Here is a 21,850-nt window from a genome sequence, read left to right as displayed (position 1 = left end):
TGCGATTGATGCTTTTGGTTCGGGGTGCTTCATGCAAAACACAAACAATCAACAGGTCGTTCGCCGTGGCTGCAATCGTAGTAACCTGGAAACCGTTACTGCCGAATCCGGCAGTTGCTATAGCAAATGTGTACAACATTTAAACATAGTTCAAAGCGAATCAATTCAACGAAGACTTAGTTTATCCACAATGAGCAAAGCTATGGCATCGAAAAAGTTAAAGTCCGCTTTAACAAAACCTAAAGCCACTTTCACCTTTGCCCTAGGCGAGTAAGTAAATAAAAACAGCAAAAATCCGTGCACTAGACGACGGTGGCAAATCTAACCTTTTCTTGAAGGGAACGAAAGAAACGAATTGCGGCCCGTACGCGCCAACTAAACACCCCGCTGCCAATCGATCTAGAGGTGCTGATCGAACAAAGGATCAAACAACTGAGCGATAATAGCTTCGTGTTTCTCACATATGCATACTCCAAGAGCAGCGAACAGTTTACGCCGTACAGTTTCTTGTAAGTTACTAAACAATCAATGGATTGGCCCACATGATTCACACAACGTGTCGTCATATTGTCGCACATCACAGGGAGGTTCCATTCAGCAAAGCGAATAAGCACGAATATTTCACTGTCAGCCGCCATGGTGTTACTTATTGGAGCGACACGGAAAACCACTTTTCGGATCTTGACTCGTGGCTGGCGGACTACCGGAAGTACCGCCGACTGACGGAGATCGGTTTCTTCAAGCACTACCGCCGCGCAAAGGCATTCCGAATCTGGCAGCGGAACATCAAGTGGTACAAGTACGAGGGCGCCCGTCAGAAGATTGGCGTCTGTGCCTTTATCGCACTACCCCGACTGGCCAGTGCCCTGCTAACGATGCAGGAAGAGTTTGTGCAGCTGGTCGGGTTTCGATTTTTCGATGTGTCCGTGTCGGAAAACTGGCACCTTCCGTATTTCATCGAGACACAAATGACGACCTTCGAGCAGGTTCGCGATTTGCTCCTGCAGTTACACGACAAAATGCGAAGCGTTTTATGTGAGGTTATGGTTTCGGAAAGCTACCGTTGCCCCCAGTAACCTCTGCGTTCATTTCTTTCAGTCGAAGCCTGCTGCAACACGTTGATCGATCGTGGCTTCTCGCCACAGGACGAAGCGATCAATGTGACCAACAAGAAGAAGCTGAAGGATCTGATGAGTTTCACGGAGCGAGCAAACAAGCGCAAGCTGTGTGCATTGTTGGCCCGCTTTCTTGGTTGTGCCGATCAGATGATGATCACGTTGCTCCATCAAATCTTGCGAGAATCGTTCAAGAATCTGGCCAATGTGTTCTCGAACTATGTCGAAGGTGACTCGATACTGGATACAGAAGTGAACCAGGTTGCAAAACCGCCCTTCATGAAGGTGGAGTTAGTTTTGCAGGCGAACCAAATAGACCTGGATCCATCCCTGGAAGTCACCCAGCGTATGCTGGAAGACTTGAGCAACTTGGTAATGCGCACGGTGTACAAAATCGATCGCTTTCAAAGTGATCCGTACTTCGACATTTACACGCAGTAAGTTGAAAGAGATTCCCAAGGGCTCGTCCTTAAAAAGGTTTTAATTTTGTTCCGTCCAACAACAGACCCACCATAATGGGGAGGAAAGAAGATCGCTTGTGTGGAAGCGCCCCGAGTTTGGACTTTATCATTAGAAACGATGCCCAGCTGTCCAGCGATATGTAAGATTGTTATTGAAGCACAATTGGTAGGAAGTGTTAGCTGATCTTCTCCCTCCTGGCAGCAAAACAATATTCGATGATATTGCCGAGGCCTACACAAACGTTGACCAGTACGTGCTGCAGTTCGATCGGATTCGGCTAGATTACCAGGACAATTTGGCCGTCGACCATGCGGTGATCCGTGGCGAAACGAACCTAGAGGTACTGAGAGCGTACTGCGAACGCTTCTGCAATCAGATGGCCGAGCTGGAGAAGATCCAAGAATCACATCCGCTCGGTTTGCTGCAAGTGAAGCAGGTTGCCTTCCGCGAGGAAATAACGCCCATCTGCCAGCAGCTGTTGGCGGTGCTGGACGAAACCATTCCGCGGCTGGCGATGGAAAAGATTAACTACGTGGAGCAGAAGGGCGAAGAAATACAGACCAAGCTGCTGATCGTGCCGGAGGAAACCAATCACTACATCTACTACTTCAACCATCTGGAGGTGTGCCACGAGCATGTGGCCAGTTTGCAGAAGGAGCTAAACTATGCGTTCGAAGCACTGAAGATCATGAAGCACTACAAGGTGGCCTTTTCGAATGAAAATAAGGATAAATATTTAGGTAAACGGCGCCCGCGGGGCAAGCGAACGGGAAGTAAAGTTGTCTTTCGTTTGCAGATATGGAAGAGTTTTTGAACGAAATCAACGAGACGCTGGAGAGTAAGCGTGCCCAGAAGCAGGATCTGATCAACAAGTTCGATCTGTGCCTACAGTCGGACATTACGAAAATATTCTCCGAAGTAGAGGACATTCTCGAGGAGGTGCTCAAAGAGTGGCTCCTTGATTTGGGCTCAGATCCCGCCCAGATCCGCGACTGTTTGATCGATCTTTCCGAGCGGCTCACGATGTGTCAGCGGAAGGCACACGAGTACAAAAAGTACCAGAAAGAGTTTCGGCTCGAGGTGACGCGCTTCGAAAAGCTCGACCTGGTCATCAACGAGGTGAAGCTCCGCCAAATACTGTGGGACAGTGTGCAGCAGTGGAAGGAATCGGTGGAAATTTGGAACGAGATACACTTCCACGAGCTGAGTATGGACGAGGTGGAAGCGTTGAATACGAAGATTCTGAAAAACTGCGCCATGCTCGACAAAAATCTGCCGAAGAATGACATCATCCCGAAGCTGAAGGCAGAGGCGGAAGAGTTTAAGGATAAAATCCCGGTGCTGGGCTTTCTGCGCAACCCGGCGCTCAAGACACGCCACTGGATCAAAATCGAACAGATCCTGAACCGCCACCTGGCGGAGGAAACGGAAATCTATCTGCACACGTTCGAGGATGTGAACGCGTTCGAGGAAGATGTGGCCGCCGAGCTGATGGAGGTTTCGAATATGGCCAGCGCCGAGGCTGGCTTAGAAACGCTGCTCAACAAGGTGGAGAACGCCTGGAAGGAGCTGGAGCTGACGGTAGTGAGCCACCGGGACCATCGCGATGTCTTCGTTCTGGCTGGGATCGACGAAATTCAGACGGTGCTCGACGAGTCTAGCATTAACGTGAGCACGGTGGCAGCCTCACGCCACGTGGGCCCCATCAAGCCGAAGGTGGACGACTGGGTGGCCCAGTTGGATCTGTTCTCGAGGACCCTCGATGAATGGAGCCAGTGCCAGCAGTCGTGGATTTACCTGGAGGCGATATTCTCGGCGCCCGACATACAGCGCCAGTTGCCCCACGAAACACAAATGTTTCTCCAGGTGGACAAGGCGTGGAAGGACCTGATGCGGCGCACGCAGAAAGCACCACTGGCGCTCGGGGCTATGACCGCGGAGGGAGTGCTGGAGCAGCTGCAGATCAACAATATGCTGCTGGAGAAAGTGACCCGCTGCTTGGAGGCGTACCTCGAGGTGAAGCGGATGGCTTTTCCTCGCTTCTACTTCCTGTCCAACGACGAGCTGCTGGAGATACTGGCACAGACCAAAAACCCGTACGCGGTACAACCGCATCTGCCCAAGTGCTTCGACGCGATCGCCATGATCGAGTTTGGTAAGAAAAAGTCGGAAGCGGACGAGGAACCAACGATGACGAACGATATCATCGCCATGGTGTCGCCCGAAGGCGAACGGTTAACGTTTGGCGTGGGTCTGAAGGCCCGCGGGGCCGTCGAAGACTGGCTGTCGAAGGTCGAGGAGGCAATGTTTCTGGCGGTGAAACGGTACATGCGCCACGGTTATCGGGTGTACGGTCTGAAGGATCGATCGTACTGGATGCAGGAACATCCCAATCAGGTCGTGCTCACCGTTTCGCAGCAGCAGTGGGCGGCCGAGGTGCACTGCATCCTGGAGGGCACCGGTAATGTCGATAAGGGGTTGGAAGAGTTTCACGCGAAGCTAACGAAGAATCTGACCGTTCTGGCGACGATTGCGCGGACTAAAATTTCCAAACTGGTCCGGAAGGTGCTCTGCGCGTTGATTACGATCGATGTACACGCGAAGGACATGATCGCGGGGATGATCGAGCGACGGGTGCAGAAATCGTAAGTTAAATGCTCTCGACGGCGGTCGGAGACTTACGTTGCGTTGCTGTTTGCCGTTGCAGGACCGACTTCGAGTGGCAGAAAATGTTACGCTACTATTGGCTGCCGGAGACGGAGGTGATGGAGACGAAAATGGCATCCGCCAATCTGCCGTACTTCTACGAGTACCTGGGGGCCTCGGGGGTGCTGGTCATTACGCCGCTCACCGATCGGTGTTACCTCTGCCTGATGGGAGCGCTACAGATGGACCTCGGGGGTGCCCCGGCCGGACCGGCCGGGACGGGTAAAACGGAAACGACCAAGGATCTGGCCAAAGCACTCGCCATCCAGTGTGTGGTGTTTAACTGCTCCGATGGCTTGGATTACAAGATGATGGGTCGCTTTTTCACCGGCCTCGCACAGTCCGGTGCCTGGTGTTGCTTCGACGAGTTCAATCGGATTGACATCGAAGTGCTGTCGGTCATTGCGCAACAGTTGATCACCATCCGGCACGCGAAGGCTGCCAAAATGAAACGGTTTCTGTTCGAGGGACGCGAAATTCGCCTCAAGCCCTCGTGCGCCGCTTTCATTACGATGAATCCCGGGTACGCCGGACGGACGGAGTTGCCCGACAATTTGAAGGCCCTATTTCGACCGATATCGATGATGGTGCCGGACTATGCACTGATCGCGGAGGTGATCCTCTACTCGGAGGGGTTCGAGGGTTCGAAAATGTTGGCCAAAAAGATGGTCCAGATGTACAAGCTGTGCAGCGAGCAGCTAAGCCAGCAGGATCACTACGATTTTGGGATGCGTGCGGTCAAGAGTGTGCTCGTAATGGCCGGTGCGCTGAAGCGCGCCTCACCCGATCAGCCGGAAGAGGTAACGCTCATATCGGCACTGCGTGATTCAAACCTTCCCAAGTTTCTCGCAAACGACGCACTTCTGTTCAACGGAATACTGAGCGATCTGTTCCCGACCGTCGAGTTGCCCGAGCCGGAGCGCGGTGAGCTGCAGACCGCGATCGAGCAGTGTATGATCGAGCGCAATCTTCAGCCCGTGCCGGAGCTGGTGCTCAAGACGCTGCAGCTGTACGAAACGATGGTGGTCCGCTGGGGGGTAATGTTGGTCGGACCGACTGGAAGCGGCAAAACTACGGTGTTGCAAATGCTTGCCAGTGCCTTCGAGAAGCTGTACGCGGAGCAAGTTCCGGGACGGCTGTTTCGCCCGGTACGTACCCAGACGCTCAATCCGAAGGCCGTTTCGATGGACGAACTGTACGGGTTCGTGAACCTAGCTACGATGGAGTGGCGAGATGGGCTCCTCGGGTTGGCCATTCGATCTGCAGTGGGTGAGACGGGTAAGTGGGTAAGTCGGTGAGTGTACGCAGGGAAGTCGCTTCTAACCGGCGTCTGTTTGTAGATGAGATTCACCAGTGGGTTGTGTGCGATGGACCGGTCGATGCGGTTTGGATCGAAAATCTCAACACGGTGCTGGATGACAATAAGATGCTGTGTCTGGCAAACTCCGAGCGCATCAAGCTCACCGCCTGGGTCCACATGGTGTTTGAGGTGCAGGATCTGGCGCAAGCCTCTCCGGCCACGGTGTCACGCTGCGGTATGGTATACTTGGACCCCCTGCACTTGGGCTGGACGTCGATCGTACGGTCGTGGCTCAACACGGTCCAGCATCTGAATCTCGATGGCGACCTAAAACAGCACCTTCTGACGCTGTACGAGCGGCACTACGCGAAGGTGACGACCTTTGTGCAGCGCAACTGTAAATGGAGCATCGCGCAAGTCAACATTAGCAAGCTAATGCTGATGACGAAGCTGCTGTACTTGCTGCTGCAAGGCACGGCGGGTTTGCATCTCATGGAGCGGGGAGAGGCCAAGCACTACGTCTTCAAGATGTTCACCTGGAGTCTGCTGTGGTCGTTCGGTGGCAATCTTCTGGACGACTCGAAGGTGCGGTTCGAGCAGCACTACCGATCGTTGCTTGACGAGGAGGAACTGGGACTGTAAGTGTACCTGATGTGGCCGGTGCGGTTCGGATTCTGATGCCACTGCGATTGATGTCTTCCAGCCTACCGAAAGATACGCTTTGGGATTTTCGAATCAACACGAAGACACGCACCTGGGAAAGCTGGAATGCGATTCACCCGAAGTTTGTGTACAATCCCGGCGTGCCGTACTTTGAGTTGCTGGTCCCCACGCTGGACACCACCAAGTATGGGTTTGTGGGCGAAATGTTGCTCCAGCACCAGTGCCCGGTAATGTTCACCGGCGACACGGGCGTGGGGAAGTCCGTGCTGGCCCGCGAGGTACTGAACCGGTTGATGCAGGTCAACGTGATACCGATCGTGGTCAACTTTTCGGCCCAAAGCGACAGTGGGCGCACACAGGAGATCATCGAATCGCGACTGGAACGGCGCAAAAAGACGCTGCTGGGGGCACCGATCAACCGTAAGATCGTCGTGTTCATCGACGACGTTAACATGCCGAAGCTGGACCGGTACGGGAGCCAGCCACCGATCGAGCTGTTGCGCCAGTTTGCCGACTTCCGTGGGGTGTACGATCGAGAGAAGATGTACTGGAAGGAGATTGTGGACGTAACGCTCGGGGCGGCCTGTGCACCGCCTGGTGGCGGCCGGAACGTGCTGACGCCGCGCTTCATTCGACACTTTGCCCTGTTTTCACTGCCTTCGCCGAGTAGCGATACGCTGAAAACGATCTTTAAGGCCCTGCTGGGTGGGTTTCTCAACGATTTCAGCATGGCGATAAGGCCGCTGGCGGAGCCCGTGGTCGAGACGGCCGTTTCGGTGTACGAGCGCATTCTGGCCGAGTTGCTGCCGACGCCGAAGAAATCGCACTACGTGTTCAATCTGCGCGATCTGTCCAAGTGCATCCAAGGCGTGCTGCAGGCAGACTCGTCGAGCTACATCAATCCGATACAGCTGATGCGTCTGTTCTACCACGAGTCGCTGCGGATATTCTACGATCGGCTGATCAACGACGAGGACAAGGCGTACTTTAAGCAGCTGCTGCAGGACTGCTGTGAAAAGTACTTCGAAACAACGATCGTACAGCCCGAGGAAACGATCATGTTCGGGGATTTTATTGTGTTCGGCCAGGCGCCCGACGATCGCGTGTACGAGGAGATCAAGGAGATGAAGAAACTGAAGACGGTTCTGTCGGACTACCTGGAGGACTACAATGGCTCGGTGGGAACGGAAATGAATCTGGTGTTTTTCACCGACGCCATCGAGCACATTGTGCGCTTGGCGCGGCTGCTGCGCTCCGAACGGGGCAACGGTTTGCTGGTGGGAGTGTCGGGTATGGGCAAGCAAAGCCTCGCGAAACTGGCGGCCCACATTAATGGGTACCAGTGTCACCAGATTGCTCTGCGGCGGGGCTACGATCACGGGTGCTTCCGCGAGGACCTGCGGCGCATCTACTGGATCGCGGGTGTGCTGAACAAGGCGACCGTTTTCCTGATCACCGACACGCAGATCGTGCACGAGTCGTTCATGGAGGACATCAACAACATCCTGAACTCGGGCGAGGTCCCGAACCTGTTCGAGGGGGACGAGTACGAAAAGATCATTCTGAACGCGCGCCAACCGTGCATCGAGAGTGGCTACCCGAACCAGACGCGCGACGGTATCTTTGAGTTTTTCACCAAACGCGTCCGGACGAACCTACACGTGATCGTGTGCATGAGCCCGGTCGGGGACACGTTCCGGCGGCGGTGCCGTATGTTTCCGTCGCTGGTGAACTGCTGCACGATCGATTGGTTCGTGAAGTGGCCAGCCGAAGCGTTGCGCAGTGTGGCCGTCGGTTCGCTGAAGGACGTGTCGGACAACGAGGTGCAGTGTAAGCATCTGGCGCAGATCTGCGTGATGGTGCACGAGAGCGTGGAGAGCATCTCGGAGCGGTTCTACCGCGAGATGAGACGCCACTACTACACCACCCCGAGCAGCTACCTGCAGCTGCTGCACCAGTACCGGGTGCTGGTGCAGAAGCGCATCGAGACCATCCTGCACAAGAAGGACCGCATCGCGAACGGGTTGAGCAAAATCCTCGAGACGAACCAGGTGGTGGCGGAGATGGGCGAGGAGTTGAAAAAGTTCGTTCCGATCCTGGAGGAAAAGTCGCGCAACATGAAGGACCTGCTGGCGAAGCTGGACAAGGACAATGTGACGGCCGAGAACGTGAAGAAGAGCGTCGCGAAGGACGAGGCCGAGGCGAAGGTGAAGGCCAGCGAAACGCAGGAGATCGCCGATGAAGCGGCCAAGGATCTGGAGATCGTTTTGCCGACGCTGCAGGCGGCCCAGGATGCGCTCAAGTCGCTCAACAAGAACGACATCAACGAACTGCGCGTGTTCCAGAAACCCCCGAAATTGGTCCAGTTCGTGATGGAGGCCGTCTGCATTTTGCTCGGTGCCAAGTAGGTTCGGAAAACGATGGGGGCGCACGAGGGGCGTGAATGAGTTTAACCGTGATGCGAACCGATTTCAGGGCCGACTGGAACACGGCGAAGGTCGTTATGTCGGATGTGAACTTTCTGAAAAAGCTAGAAGACTACGACAAGGAACACATTCCCGAGGCTGTCATAAAGAAGCTTAAAACATACGTGGATCACAAAGATTTTCAACCGACGGTAAGCAGATTAGAGCCATCAGAGGACCGTGCCGTTCCCTAATCGGTTGCCTTTTTTTTCAGACCATTGAGAAAGTGTCGAAAGTGGCCAAATCCATGTGCCTATGGGTGATTGCGATTGAGAAGTATGCCAAAATTTACAAGGTGGTCGAACCGAAAATCAAGCGCCAGAAGGCGGCGGAAAAGGAACTCGGCGAGGTCATGCAGCTGCTGAAGTCGAAGCAAAGCGAGCTGGCCGAAATCGAGGCCAAAATATCGATGCTGATGGCCACGCTGGAGGAGAAGAAGCGCGAAATGAAGCTACTGCAGGATCACAACGATCTGACGGCGGCCCGTTTGAACCGGGCCGGGCGGCTCACGTCGGCCCTGGCCGACGAGGAAGTGCGTTGGCGCGAGACGGTCAAACAGCTGACGGCGGAACACTTCGCGGTGCCGGGCGATGTGCTGGTCGCGTCGGCGTACGTGGCGTATCTGGGTGCGTTCCCGATCGAGTACCGGCGGACGCTGTCGGAGATCTGGGTGTCGGAGTGCAAACGGCTGAACATACCGAGCAGCCCCGCGTTCAATTTGGTGCAGATCTTGGGCGACTCGTTTCAGATACGCGAGTGGACCATGCACGGACTGCCGTGGGACGAGATCTCGATCGAGAACGCCATCATCGCTACGGAGGGTGGCCGTTGGCCGCTGATGATTGACCCGCAGGAGCAGGCCAATCGGTGGATTCGCAACATGGAGGCACGGAACGAGCTGCGCATCATCAAGCTGACCGATGGCAACATGATGAGGGTACTGGAAGTTTGGTAAGCTTTGGACTTCGGGGCTGTCCGGTCGTCGGTTCGGTTCAACTAACCTGCCCCCCCTTTTCGGACAAGCATTCGGCAAGGTTTCCCGATGCTGATTGAGGACGTGCAGGAAACGTTGGATCCCGTGCTTGGCACGGTGCTGATGAAACAGGCATTTCTGCGCAACGGACGGTTCATGATCAAATTGGGCGATGTCGATGTGGATTACGATAGCAACTTCCGCCTGTACATGACCACGAAGCTACCGAATCCACACTTTTTGCCCGAAATCTGCATTCAAGTGAGTTTGGTCAACTTTCTTGTGTCCCGAAGCGGTCTGGAAGATCAGCTACTAGCGTAAGTTGTTGCGGATCAATCGCTCAGTTGTGATGCAATTGGCCGGTATAAAAAACGGTTCTTTCGTTTCAGGGAGATTGTTAAAATTGAGCTACCCGAGATGGAGAGACAGCGCAGCGATTTGATACTCACGATCAACGCGGACAAACAACAGCTGCTGGTGTTGGAGGACAAAATCCTCAAGACCCTGTACAGTTCGCAGGGAAACATTCTCGATGACGAGGATTTGGTGGAGTCGCTCAACGAGTCGAAGGAAATGTCCACCATCATCGCCGACCGGTTGATCGAAACCGAGCGCACCGAGGTGAACATTGCGGCAACGCGCGAAAAGTACCGTGTCCTGGCGGCCCGCGGTGCGATCCTGTACTTTGTCGTGGCCTCACTGTCCGAGATCGATCCGATGTATCAGTTCAGCTTGCGCTACTTTACGCAGGTGTACTGTTCGGTGATAGAGCAACCACACGGCAAGAAGGAACTGCCGGAGCGATTGGCCGGCCTGCTGTCGGACATCACGTTTACGGTGTTTGCCAACATCTGCCGGGGGTTGTTCGAGAAGCACAAGCTCATCTGCGGCTTTCTGATCGCGTTTGCCATCAGCAAGGAAGCGCAGCAGTTTTCGGACGAAGAGTTTAGCTTCATCGTGCGCGGTCCATCGCAGCGCAAGTTTTCGCTCGACGGCAAGCCACCGTTTTTGAGCGAAAACCAGTGGATCGCGTGCTGCTTCCTGGAGACGCACGATCGCGCCAAATTTGGTGATCTCACGAAGCAGCTGCAGCGCTCAATGGTGATCGAGATCGAGGACTTTAGGGAGGATCTATGTCTGGCCCGGGAACCCGAACCACCGGAGGTGGACTGGAATGCACGACTAAGTGTAGCGGAACGGCTGATGCTGGTGGCCGCCCTAAAGGACGAGTTCCTGGTGTTGGCGGTGACGGAATACATTCGTCATTCGCTCGGGAAACGCTACACCGAACCACTGAAGAATACCGGCTTGGCGTCGCTGTATGCGGACATTTCACCAACGATCCCGCTGGTGTTTGTCCTTTCGGCGGGTTCCGATCCGATGACGGCACTGATCAAGTTTGCCCAGGAGCGTGATTGCGTTGAGAAGCTGCACTCCATCTCGCTCGGCCAGGGTCAGGGACCTGCGGCCGAAGCACTGATCGAGGCTGGCACAAAATGCGGCCATTGGGTTTTCCTACAAAACTGTCACCTGGCCACCTCCTGGATGGAGTCGATGGAGAAAATCGTAAGCCGCATAACGATGGGCCTGCAGCAGACCGATTCGGCGTACCGTCTTTTCCTGTCCTCAATGCCGGTTCGCACGTTTCCGATCAGCGTGCTGCAGAACTCGGTGAAGGTAACGAACGAACCACCGAAGGGGCTGCGATCGAACTTGGTACGCTCGGTGACGGAACTCGATCGCAGTTGGTTCGAGTTTCACGTGCTCGGCGCACAGTGGCGTGCCATGGTGTTCGGTCTCTGCATGTTTCATGGTGTCATTTTGGAGCGCCGAAAGTTTGGGCCCCTGGGCTGGAACATAATGTACGAGTTTAGCGAAAGCGATCGCGAGTGTGCACTGCGAACGCTGGACATCTACTGCGATCGTGAATTGCGCGCCCCGATCCCCTGGGATGCGCTCGAGTACGTGAACGGAGAGATCACTTACGGTGGCCGTGTGACGGATGCCTGGGACCAACGGTGCCTCGGAGCGATCCTGAAACGGTTTTCGTCGCCAGCGATCATGAGCTCGCCGCCGTACAGCTACAGTGCCGGTGGCTTTTACCACTGTCCGGATGGGGCGCGAAAGCTCGAAGACTACCTTGAGTACGTGTCGAATCTTCCCATCCACGATCCGCCGGACATATTCGGGATGCACGATAATGCCAACATTATCTTCAACCGCAACGAAACGCGCTTCTTCCTCGATACGCTGCTCGAAAGCCAGTCGGGTGGGGACGCAATGGGCGAGGAAGCGGTGGTAGCGATGGACAAGGCGTGTCTGGAAAAAATTGATTCCATTCGAAAGGCGGCCGCCTTCTCGGTGGGTTGCGATGACCTGCACCCCAGCCTGCTGCAGCGCGATCCCAAAGGGCGTATCCCTTCGTTGACGACGGTGTTGCTGCAGGAAGTGGAACGGTTCGATCGGCTGCTGGCCGTGGTGCACAGCAGTTTGAACGATCTCGAGAAGGCGATACAAGGCTTCGTCGTGATGTCCGAGAGCTTGGAGACGATCTACCGTGCGTTCGGCAACAATCAGGTGCCGGCGTTGTGGCACTCGAAAGGCTACCTCTCCACGAAGTCATTAGCCAGCTGGGTGACCGATTTGCAGCACCGTGTCGAGCACGTACGGGACTGGTGCGTAAACGGGCAGCCCGTTTCTTCGTGGATATGTGGCCTATTCTTTCCCCAGTCCTTCCTGACCGGTACACTGCAAACGTACGCTCGGAAGCACAACATTCCCATCGACACGCTGCGTTTCGATTTCGAAGTGATGGATCCAACGCTGCACCAGTCTCGGATTTATGAGGAACGATCAAAAAAGGTAAACCATTTCTGTTGCCCAAAGAAGATGCATTGCAAAAAGCAACTTGATATGCTTTCAGGACATGGTGCCGTGGTTTGGGAAGCTCTGCCCACCACAGGATGGCGTTTACATTCACGGGCTTTTCATCGAAGCCGGACGCTGGGATCGCACGGAAGGAGGACTTTGTGATGCCCGTTATCGAGAGCTGATCGCTCATTTGCCGGTCGTTTGGTTGCAACCGTGCACCAGTTTGACCGTCGGAACGCGCTACGAAGCGCCACTGTATAAGACCAGCGTTCGGGCCGGTGTGCTCTCCACAACCGGTCAGTCTACAAACTTTGTGCTGGCGGTTCTCCTCGACACGGAGCAACCATCCGACCACTGGATTCTGCGGGGAACCGCACTGGTAACATTAACGACCGATTGAACGACCGATTTTGGGGGATTTCGATTAGTAGGCAGCAGAAATGGCATTTATTGTAATAAAAAGAGTGAATCAGTGAGTTTCAATCGGTTTTACCTATCAGTTTGTTAACGTTCGCAGCTACCTCTTTGATGGCCTTGGTCGCATGGGACGTACAGTGCAGAATATCGTTCGTCACCAACTTTTGGCAAAGCCTACAAATGGGGATACAAACGGAATGGAACGGATTGAAAAACAGTTGCCGGTGGCATAGATAAGCGGAACTTACTCAGCCTTCGCCTGCAGTAGGCGCGCCTTTGAGTGCATCAGCTCCACACTGTTCCGCTGGAATGGACCGGTGCGTATTTCGGCGCAAGCCTGCATCAGCTGCAGCTGGCGTGTTTTCAGTTGCGCCAGTTCTTTGGACAACTCCTGGCGTTCGTGGTCGAGCCGAAGTATTTCGTACTGTTTGCGATACGCCGCGGACCCCAACTCTTCCAGGTTGCCACTTTCTGTGAAGCGTTTTGCTTTTTCCACGAACGGCCGCACTTGTTCGATTACCTTCGTCTCGATGTACTTCACGATCGCTTGGCGCTCGTGGTACCCGGGATCAACGTTGCGTATGTGCTCTAGTCCTGGACCAAAGGAGCCATGGTTAACGAAACGCGAAGGGACAAAAACTTACCGAACACCCAAATCCTTACCGAATGGAATATCTCCGTCGTGTTTGTACGCGTAGAGCAGTGCCCGGAGTTCGGGCGATACGGGAGCATCTTCTTGCTTAAGCAGTGCGATGATTAGCGATGTTTGGTAATATTTACGATACTCTTGCTGAAGCTCTTCCTGCTGCGAAGCGCTTAGCTCGGTTGTATTTCCAAGCACTCGTGTATCGTCCATTCGTGCGCGAGAGAATCACAACGAATCCTTGAGGATGTAACTGATGAATCGAACGCTTTTGTTTTCAGTCGATCGTTGTGCCGCAAATTTGAAGCGGTAACCGTCTGACAGTTAGGTGCTTGAAATTAGCCCTCCAATGCAAAGTATCCAGGCGCCCATTTTCGAAGCGTATGGAGTAGAATTCATCAAGTAGGTTTGCAAAAACAATTCAGTTTTTTTATTGTGTATTTAAAAAAACGCTTTTACTAGGCAACGGTTTGACAAAAACCATGAAACATGGTTAGGGATTGTGCGTGAAACGGAACGGTTTGCTAGCACCCGAAATGACGCGTACGTCAGTCGTGTGAGAGCAGCACAGCGCGAGCGAAGACAGAGAGAGCGAGTGCTTAGAATGTAAGAAAAACACATCCGTCATTTTGGTCCACCACCGAAAGGCAGTAAAACAGCTATCGATTTTCCACGAAAACTCCAGCAGCTGCAGAGTTTCGTGGTGCATGTGCTGCCCGTGACGGTTTCGCCCGTAGTCCCAGGGTGGGTGGTGAACCGAAACCCGTGCCACCCGTGGCAGCCGTGCGCTAACCTGATTAGGTCCCTCTGGAGCGGGTAAGCGAACGGGTTGAACAAGACACTCCCAACACTACTTCTCCCACTGATTAGGTGGTTAGAGGCGGCGGCTCGCGCCCCGTGTGTGTGTCGGTATGCCTCGCATCAACTTCAGCCGCACCGAGCGCTTCGCTCAGATGTCGAAGCAAGAGCAACTAATCGCCCAGAAGCGGCAGCAGATCATGGAGAAGCAGCGCACACTGGAGCTGGCCAAACAGATTGCGGCCGAAGCGAGCAAGGATACGCCGAGGTGAAATATCTCGCATTCTCTGCGTGTGGCAGCGCACACGCCGCTAGGCAGCGACCGGATTCCGCTATGTTTGACTTATGTAATTTTCGTTTTATGTTTTTCTATCGCCTCACGGACGGAACGTGCCCCTGCAGTGCCACCGAAGTGCCCGAAGCGCCCGAGGCCAGCGGAAAGGTGGTGCTCCCGTTCAGCAACGATGGTTCCTTCCTGGAGCGCTTCAAGCAGCTGAGTGAAAAGATTGTCAAGCAAACCGAGGACCAAGTGAAGTTAGCGCCCACACCCGAACCGGACACTGCCGCCGCTGACGTACCAGTGACCGCTGCGAACCCGGCCACGGTGCCAGGTGTATCTGCCAGGTATGGGCTTGGAAGTGCCACACATTGAAGACGGTCTCTTACAGTGCCGTTACTTTTCGTTACAGTGGTAGCGGCGATCATATGTTCAAGTTCGACGTACCACCTCCGTCGTTGATTCCGCCCCTTCCACCGCCACCTCCTCCGCCGCCACCGCCGCAGTTGCCGGCAATGGCCGATGATGTGCATTTTGAACCATTCTACGATCTTCCTCCGATCATCCACGACCACAGCGAGCAACCCGATGGCGGTGTGGTGCGCGATGGACCCGCCGTTGGGCGTGATGGGACCAGTAGCGAGGTAGACTCGAACTTCCAAGGTTGGTACCGTTCTTCGATCAAACCGGTCGACACGGGCCGTCAGACACGGTCAGCGAGCACGAGGCACGATGGAAAGCGCCCCGAAGGCGAGTGCCATCATGTTAGTGCGGCATGGCAGCGTGTGCTTTCCATCGGCCACGCCCTCCTGTGTCCGGCCCGGGTTTGCCCGGTTTGCGGTTACGTTTGTTTGCTCTTTTAGTTATAATTTTTGTATAGTATTTTCAGAACATGATAAATTACCAACCACAATTGAAGAATTAATTCAATTGGTTGCCGATATCGGTGATGTTTATGAAGATAAATTATGTTCACGTAAAAATGATTTGCATCCATCGCTTTGGTAATTGTTTTCCTTTATAACTACACATTAATAATACTATATAACTATCCCTATGAATATGTATTTGCACATCTGCACAGCAGGGTTAGGCAGGCGCATAGGTTGTAGCGCGTAAAGCAGGGCCACCTAGCATAGGGTGAGGTTTGTGAACGAAGAGAGCAGGTTATCGTTGGCAGGTTTCGGAGTGCTTCTTTTCAGTGTCTATTCTGTTTATTTTGGTTTAATAAGTTGAGAATAATTTTTCCAAAAGGCAAAGCAGTCAGTTGAATCTTCGAAGTCAAAAGCGTAGCAAGCGTCACCTCAAATGCGCTCTGGAAGGTTACTTGGCAACGATTAGTTTGACCAAAGCTCACGAGAGCAGAAGTAAAAAGAACAAACGAACGTAGTAGCCGTAGCGTAGTGGAACTGTAACAGGCTCCTAGTGTATTCTAAAAAAAGTCAACCGAATGTTTAGCCGTCTTTTGCATAGGATTTCCGATTGCGGAACTAGAATACCACCGACATTGGTGCGGAATTGCTGTGTCCCCCCCCTCAATGCGCTCTCTATCTTAAGCTTCCTTCCACAATCATTGCTCCCATGTGCGTGCGTGTGTGTGTGTTTGTGTTTGCTAATTGCCCATCCGACCGTTCAGGATGTTCAAAGTACCCAACAGGAAAACAGGCGAGGACGAAGAGACAGGGACTATACAGGTTCCGCCGTGGAATTGGTCGTCAAACAACTTTCTGACAAAATTTTATGTGCGATTTTTGTTTTGTTTTTCTTTTCTTTTTCCCTCTCTCTTTCTCTCTCTCTTTTTCACGCTCTATGTGTTTTCCTCGGCCTTCTGTTCCTGTCCCTTTCCCTCTCTCGCTCACTGCTTCCCTCGATGGCCCTCTTGGTCGTGGCGCTGTTTGTTTTGCACTTTTTGTAGGTTCGTGTTCGACAAACACTCGGATGCGTACGTCAGCTTCCGTCGGATGATCCAGGCTCGCCGTTTGAAGCGGAGTTTAGGTTCCTCCGGCGCGATGCAGATTGTAATGGCGGACCACGGTAACCATGCTAACGACGGCGGCGGCGACGATGATGATGATGATGCCAAATACGATCCGGCCGACGTGCTGGATGATTCGATTGTGGACGAGGGTCCCGAAACCGAGAGGCCGGCCTTTCAACATCCGGAGCAAGCTGGCCGCGGCCCTGCTGCTGACCGGGTCGGTCCTGGTGGCAGTGATGGAATGTTTCTGGTGTCACCTAGCGCAGCGGCGCCTCCACCACCACCGTCCGCCGGGGGCGAGATTCCGATTCATATGATGCCCAATTTTTATGGTGACGAGCGCCACTTTTACGACGACAAGTCGACCACGGAAACGGACTCGGACACGGAGTACGTGCGTGAGGCGCGCGAACGCAACCTGAAGAATCTCAAGCGCAAAACGTTCGATGCCGGCAACCGCAGGGAGGACGGCAGTTCGACCGATTCCGATGACGACTACCACGCCATGCTGGCCGGGCCCGGTGACAGTGCGAACGAGTCGACGAACGAGAAGAACGGCGGCAGTTCGGGCACCACGGGCGGAAGTGCTGCGGGAGCCCTCGGTTCTGGTGGTTTCTCCCGGTTAAAGTACCGCAAAAAGTATCGCGTTGGGGAAAACAACGAAGCGGTGGGTGGAGGTGCCGGTGGAACTGGTACGGGTGAAAATCCGGATGGAGGTGGCCATGGTCAGACCTCGGGAGCACCATCCGTCGAGGTGGCACCACCACCACCACCGCCACCACCGGCACTACCACCACCGCCGGTGGAAACGTCCACGGTTCCGTCAGTTCCGTCACCGTGGGGTCCGCCAAGCGAATGCCGCATGCGCGACGTTCTGCAGTACGTCTATCGGCACTACGGAACGGTGGACGACCTTTCTGCCGAGTGCTGGAGCAAAGCGGAACAGCACCACCGGCTGCACCTTCTGTACGATGATTTGGTGGCGAAAGTGAAGCTACACGAACAGTTCATGCTCAGCCGCTGGGACGCCAGCAATGGTTCGGTGGACTCCGAACAGGAACGGCTGCTGGACACCACGAAGCGGGAATCCATTGTGGCGTGGACCACCGCAATTACGAGCCTGTACGAGCGGGTTCGGCCGGCCCATTTGAGCGAGTTTCTGATGCGCGGCGACTACGAGAGCTTCGTGGAGCAGTTCCGTCAGATGTCCGACCGACAGCCAAATTTCGAAGACTACAAAGAGTTTGTCCTGCAGCGGGCCGGCATTCGGGACGTCGTGAAGGTGGAAACGGAACCACAGGGACCTCAGACCGGCGGTGGTTCACGCAAACCGGAGTACAGTTCGAGCGATTCGGACTTTGCGTCGCACCGTGATCAGTCGACCAGACAGCAAGGTGGATCCCAGCAGCCCCCACCGCCACAGAGCGCCGCCGGTGGTGGGCAGAGTGAGACCGGTGGAGGGCGTGACGGTGGGTCACAGAATGTGGGCCACTCGTCGACGGCGACGGGCATGAAGCGAACGTTCGAAGACAGCGATCGGCAGCGGGAAGCGGCCAAGCGGCGCAAAAGCCGTTGGAGTGAACAGGTGGTCGAAAGCGGAGGCGGAAGTGGGCCACAGCCTAGCCAAGCGATAGGGCTCGCGCCCTACCCGGGGGCTTCCGGTCGCGCACATCCTCCGGGACCGCCACCATCGTTGCTGGCAGGGGCGGGCACCCCGAAGCTGTCCGGCGTTAGTCGCACCGATCCGGCTCTGCTGGCGTACGCACGGCAAAACTTTGGCAGCACCAACCTTACGGAGGAAGAGTGGACGAAGGCCGAGGATCACTACAAGATCAACCTGCTGTTCCAGGACATGCTGCGCAAGCGGCAGGAGATCGATCGGTTGGCCAACAGTGGGCGGTTCAAGTACGAGTACGACTCGGACGAAGACACGACCGGTGGCACGTGGGAGCACAAGCTGCGCATGCAGGAGATGGAGGCTACGCAAAAGTGGGCCAACGAGCTGACGCGCCAGTCGGAGGGCAAGCACCACATCGGGGACTTTTTGCCCCCGGAAGAGCTGCGCAAGTTCATGGAGAAGTACGAGGCGCAAAAGACCAACCGGCAGCCGAACCTGAGCGACTACAAGGACTACAAGCTGCGCGAGGACAACGTCGGCTTTCAGATGCTGCAGAAGCTGGGCTGGAAGCAGGGCCAGGGGCTGGGCGCCGACGGGAGTGGTATAGTCGATCCGATCAACAAGTACGTGATGGCATCGGGCCTCGGCAGTGCAGGAGAATCAGTCTGACCACTTTCGTACTCTCTTCACAGGGCGTCCCAGAGAGACAACAATCAGGGATTGGGCATCATTGCACCGGACAACCCGGAGGTGAACGACAACGAGTACGATGCGTACCGAAAGCGCATGATGTTGGCGTATCGATTCCGGCCGAATCCTCTGGTAAGCCCGCTCGTGCCCGTGTGTGCAAATTACTGCTCTTGATTGGGCGCTTCCCTAACAATCGTTCCGTTTTCCGTGCCACGTGCTGGTTTCAGAACAATCCACGACGGGCGTACTACTGAGCGGACTAGCCACCGGGAGACGGAGAAGTGAGCGCTTGTGTGTGAAGATCGTCACGCGGTAGTCACGTCGAGGAACGCAACCTTGGGCCTTGCTCTGGTGTGCACGCAATTGCTTATAAATTGAAATGCTTGATATCATCGCACCTGTGCTCTCGCTCTCTCGCTCTCTTTCCAAGCCTTCGGGGCACTGATAAGATTATTAGCTAATGATTAGACCCCCCCCCGGGGGCGCCCGAATCATGATTTCCCGTTTGATCGCTCAAATTTGCGATTCCGGTGTACACCGGAATGTGCCGGTGTAGTAGAGAGTTTAGAATTTTTCTAAAAAAATAGGGTCAGAGCGTCGGGGTCGGGCGCACGATTGCGATGAAAAAAAGGAAAGCATAATAATCGCATCGAACGAACGTGCGGAGTGCTTTCCGTTGCGCTTGAACTTTAAATTAAATTATTGTGCCCGTCACCGGCGACATTCCGATACACCCGGGGGCAATGCATGTGCCACTTGGGTTGCCCCTAGAGTTCCCGGGACAACAAACACAAATAACGAAAGTGCAAATAAGCCATTCCGTTTGCCGTCATCAAACAGTTGGCGGAATGGCACGCAGTCAGAGCATGATTTAGTAGAATTTCATATTGTTTTTTTCTGCATTTTGCCCCGGTCCAATGTTTGTCGGCACTGCAGCATGCGGGCAAAATCGCGCGTCCTCACACCGAGGGTGTGGCGCAAATGGCCCCTCCGGGTTCGATCGCACTCGAGAATTCATTTATTATTACTATGTTACGTTACTTTTTGTACTCCTGAATTCCACGTTGTAAGTGAACTAAATAAAATGTGTAATAAAAAAGCGGCTTTGCATGGTCCAACCGAAAACTGGGGCTCGTTATGTTGTTGCTTCTTCAAAGCTGCTTGCTTATTAGCTAATTCGACCGTACAAAAAACTTCCCTGAAAGCGTGGAGTGGCTCATTTGATCGCTGGAAGTGGTTTTCATTTCGATTCTCGCCCCATACGTGGGACAGCCTCGAGTGCCGTCGGGTTTCAACGGCAAAACGGGTCGCCTAAAAAAATGGGGGGTCGCGACGAAACGATGCTGTGAATAAATTATGTCCAACTTCGTCGCCCCCGGGAATGTTTTGACAGACGTTGAGCCCGCGTGGAGCCAGCTGCTCCGAGGGCCGCCATTTCGCCTCACAGGCGGCGCATGGCATACGGAATGCTCGATTATTTTAAAATGAATAATACGAAAGTCTGCTAAGCTCAACCCCGGCAAGGCACCAAACCGGGGCACCAAACCGGGCTTCCCCAGTGCAACATATCAGCCGGAGCCGGATGACTTAATGAAATGAAAATTCTCCCTGCTCTCCTCCTGCTTAGCGATGTACCGATGATGTGTATGGGTCGTCCCAATCCTCTTTTTTCCCGGTTCACTGCAGAACACAAGTTTCGCCAATTGTGCATGCATTTATGCAAAAAGAGGGTTTTCGGTGGCCTCGGCGGGCTTCGCTGATAGTTCCGAAGCACCCGGCACACGGCGCGAGCAGAAACATTATTCATTTAATTTCTTTCCATTCGCACGCATTGCTACCAGATCTCGCTGAACGCGAGCTGCAAGCGGTGGGAAAAGAATGTTTAAAACGGAACACAACAAGAATTTAATACCACCAGAGGGGGCAGAGTCCCGATCTTGGGACTGACGGAATTTGCTGGTAGCGGTTTTTCGTTGTGTTTGCCCTGTGCCGGGTGGTTCTTTTATGCTCGAACCTATATGTTTATGGTGCCATTGAACAAACTCCATAAAATCGGTTACAATTGCGCACCGGGTAGGCCAATGAAATGGTGCTCGGGCCGAAAAATCGCGCCCCGAGCCGCAACCACGTGCAACATTTATCACCTTTCGCGAATGCCCGGCGGCGACGGTGGTGGTGGAGCAACAATTGGCGGCGCCGGGGACACACAGTGGCGTGGCGTTATGCGTGGCACATTTATGCTGTGTGCCATTAATTGCTGCACCGATTACTATACTGCTCGGGTCCGGGACACATCTGTTGAAATTTTTAGACGAAACGATAAACTTTCGACCGGTGCGTCGCCCTTTGGCCAATCGATGTGTTGGGTGTGTTTTCTGCGGCAATGCGTATCGCTTTCATTGGTTTGCAGTATGGAATGTATCTGATTCGTAAAAAAGCGTAGCTTTTTTTCCCAACATGTCCGCAATTTATGCCTCAAAATGGGGCACGTTAGCGATGGGAAACTCACGCATTGGAAAATATTCAACCGTTTATGGGTGGCAATTAAATAGGTCGCCTCGAAGTACACGCTGTGAGATTGTTTTTTTAAAGTTGTTTTTAGGAGTTATTTTCACCGCACTCCATGGGCTCGAAATAGACTCCGAAACAGTTAGAGAATATAGCAACATCGTTAGAAAAGCTTAAAATCCTTCTTGGGCTTGGGCTTGTGAGCTTTGTGGGCTTGCTGTGAGATCATCCAAATTCATCCGTTCGTTCGACACCTTCTCCGATTAAAAGTTCCAATTGTGAATGGATATTTGATAGAGTGATAGATGTGTTGGTCGCTTTGTATTTCGGAGAAAACAGTAATTAATCGAAAAATAATGCTTCAAT

General features: G+C 53.9%; 3 protein-coding genes across 3 annotated transcripts; 2 read left to right on the top strand and 1 right to left on the bottom strand.

Annotated features, from left to right (window-relative positions):
- The first annotated feature begins 190 nt into the window (after window positions 1-190).
- On the top strand, window positions 191-12,955 carry LOC128275135 (dynein axonemal heavy chain 6). Its single transcript, XM_053013536.1, has 15 exons — window positions 191-270; window positions 339-509; window positions 584-1,035; window positions 1,099-1,552; window positions 1,621-1,716; window positions 1,779-2,317; window positions 2,374-4,222; window positions 4,285-5,561; window positions 5,624-6,221; window positions 6,287-8,650; window positions 8,722-8,863; window positions 8,926-9,662; window positions 9,735-10,001; window positions 10,074-12,546; window positions 12,608-12,955. The coding sequence occupies exons 1-15, from the start codon at window positions 191-193 to the stop codon at window positions 12,953-12,955; spliced, it is 11,847 nt and encodes a 3,948-aa protein (XP_052869496.1).
- Window positions 12,956-13,028: 73 nt separating this feature from the next.
- On the bottom strand, window positions 13,029-13,828 carry LOC128274013 (augmin complex subunit dgt2). The gene is made up of 3 exons (XM_053012097.1): window positions 13,636-13,828; window positions 13,221-13,566; window positions 13,029-13,146 (listed from the first exon to the last, which is right to left on the bottom strand). Exons 1-3 carry the CDS (start codon window positions 13,826-13,828, stop codon window positions 13,035-13,037), a joined length of 651 nt encoding a protein of 216 aa, XP_052868057.1. The 3' UTR covers window positions 13,029-13,034.
- Window positions 13,829-14,526: 698 nt separating this feature from the next.
- Window positions 14,527-19,562, top strand: LOC128275128 (uncharacterized). The gene is made up of 8 exons (XM_053013528.1): window positions 14,527-14,681; window positions 14,816-15,037; window positions 15,103-15,353; window positions 15,571-15,694; window positions 16,606-17,393; window positions 17,496-18,909; window positions 18,979-19,108; window positions 19,204-19,562. The coding sequence occupies exons 1-8, from the start codon at window positions 14,527-14,529 to the stop codon at window positions 19,228-19,230; spliced, it is 3,111 nt and encodes a 1,036-aa protein (XP_052869488.1). The 3' UTR covers window positions 19,231-19,562.
- The last annotated feature ends 2,288 nt before the right edge of the window (window positions 19,563-21,850 follow it).

This window comes from Anopheles cruzii, chromosome 3 (assembly GCF_943734635.1).
Source record: "Anopheles cruzii chromosome 3, idAnoCruzAS_RS32_06, whole genome shotgun sequence".
NCBI classification, from domain to species: domain Eukaryota; kingdom Metazoa; phylum Arthropoda; class Insecta; order Diptera; family Culicidae; genus Anopheles; species Anopheles cruzii.
Note: the sequence above shows the minus strand (reverse complement) of the source record. Positions and strands in the feature narration are given on the sequence as shown.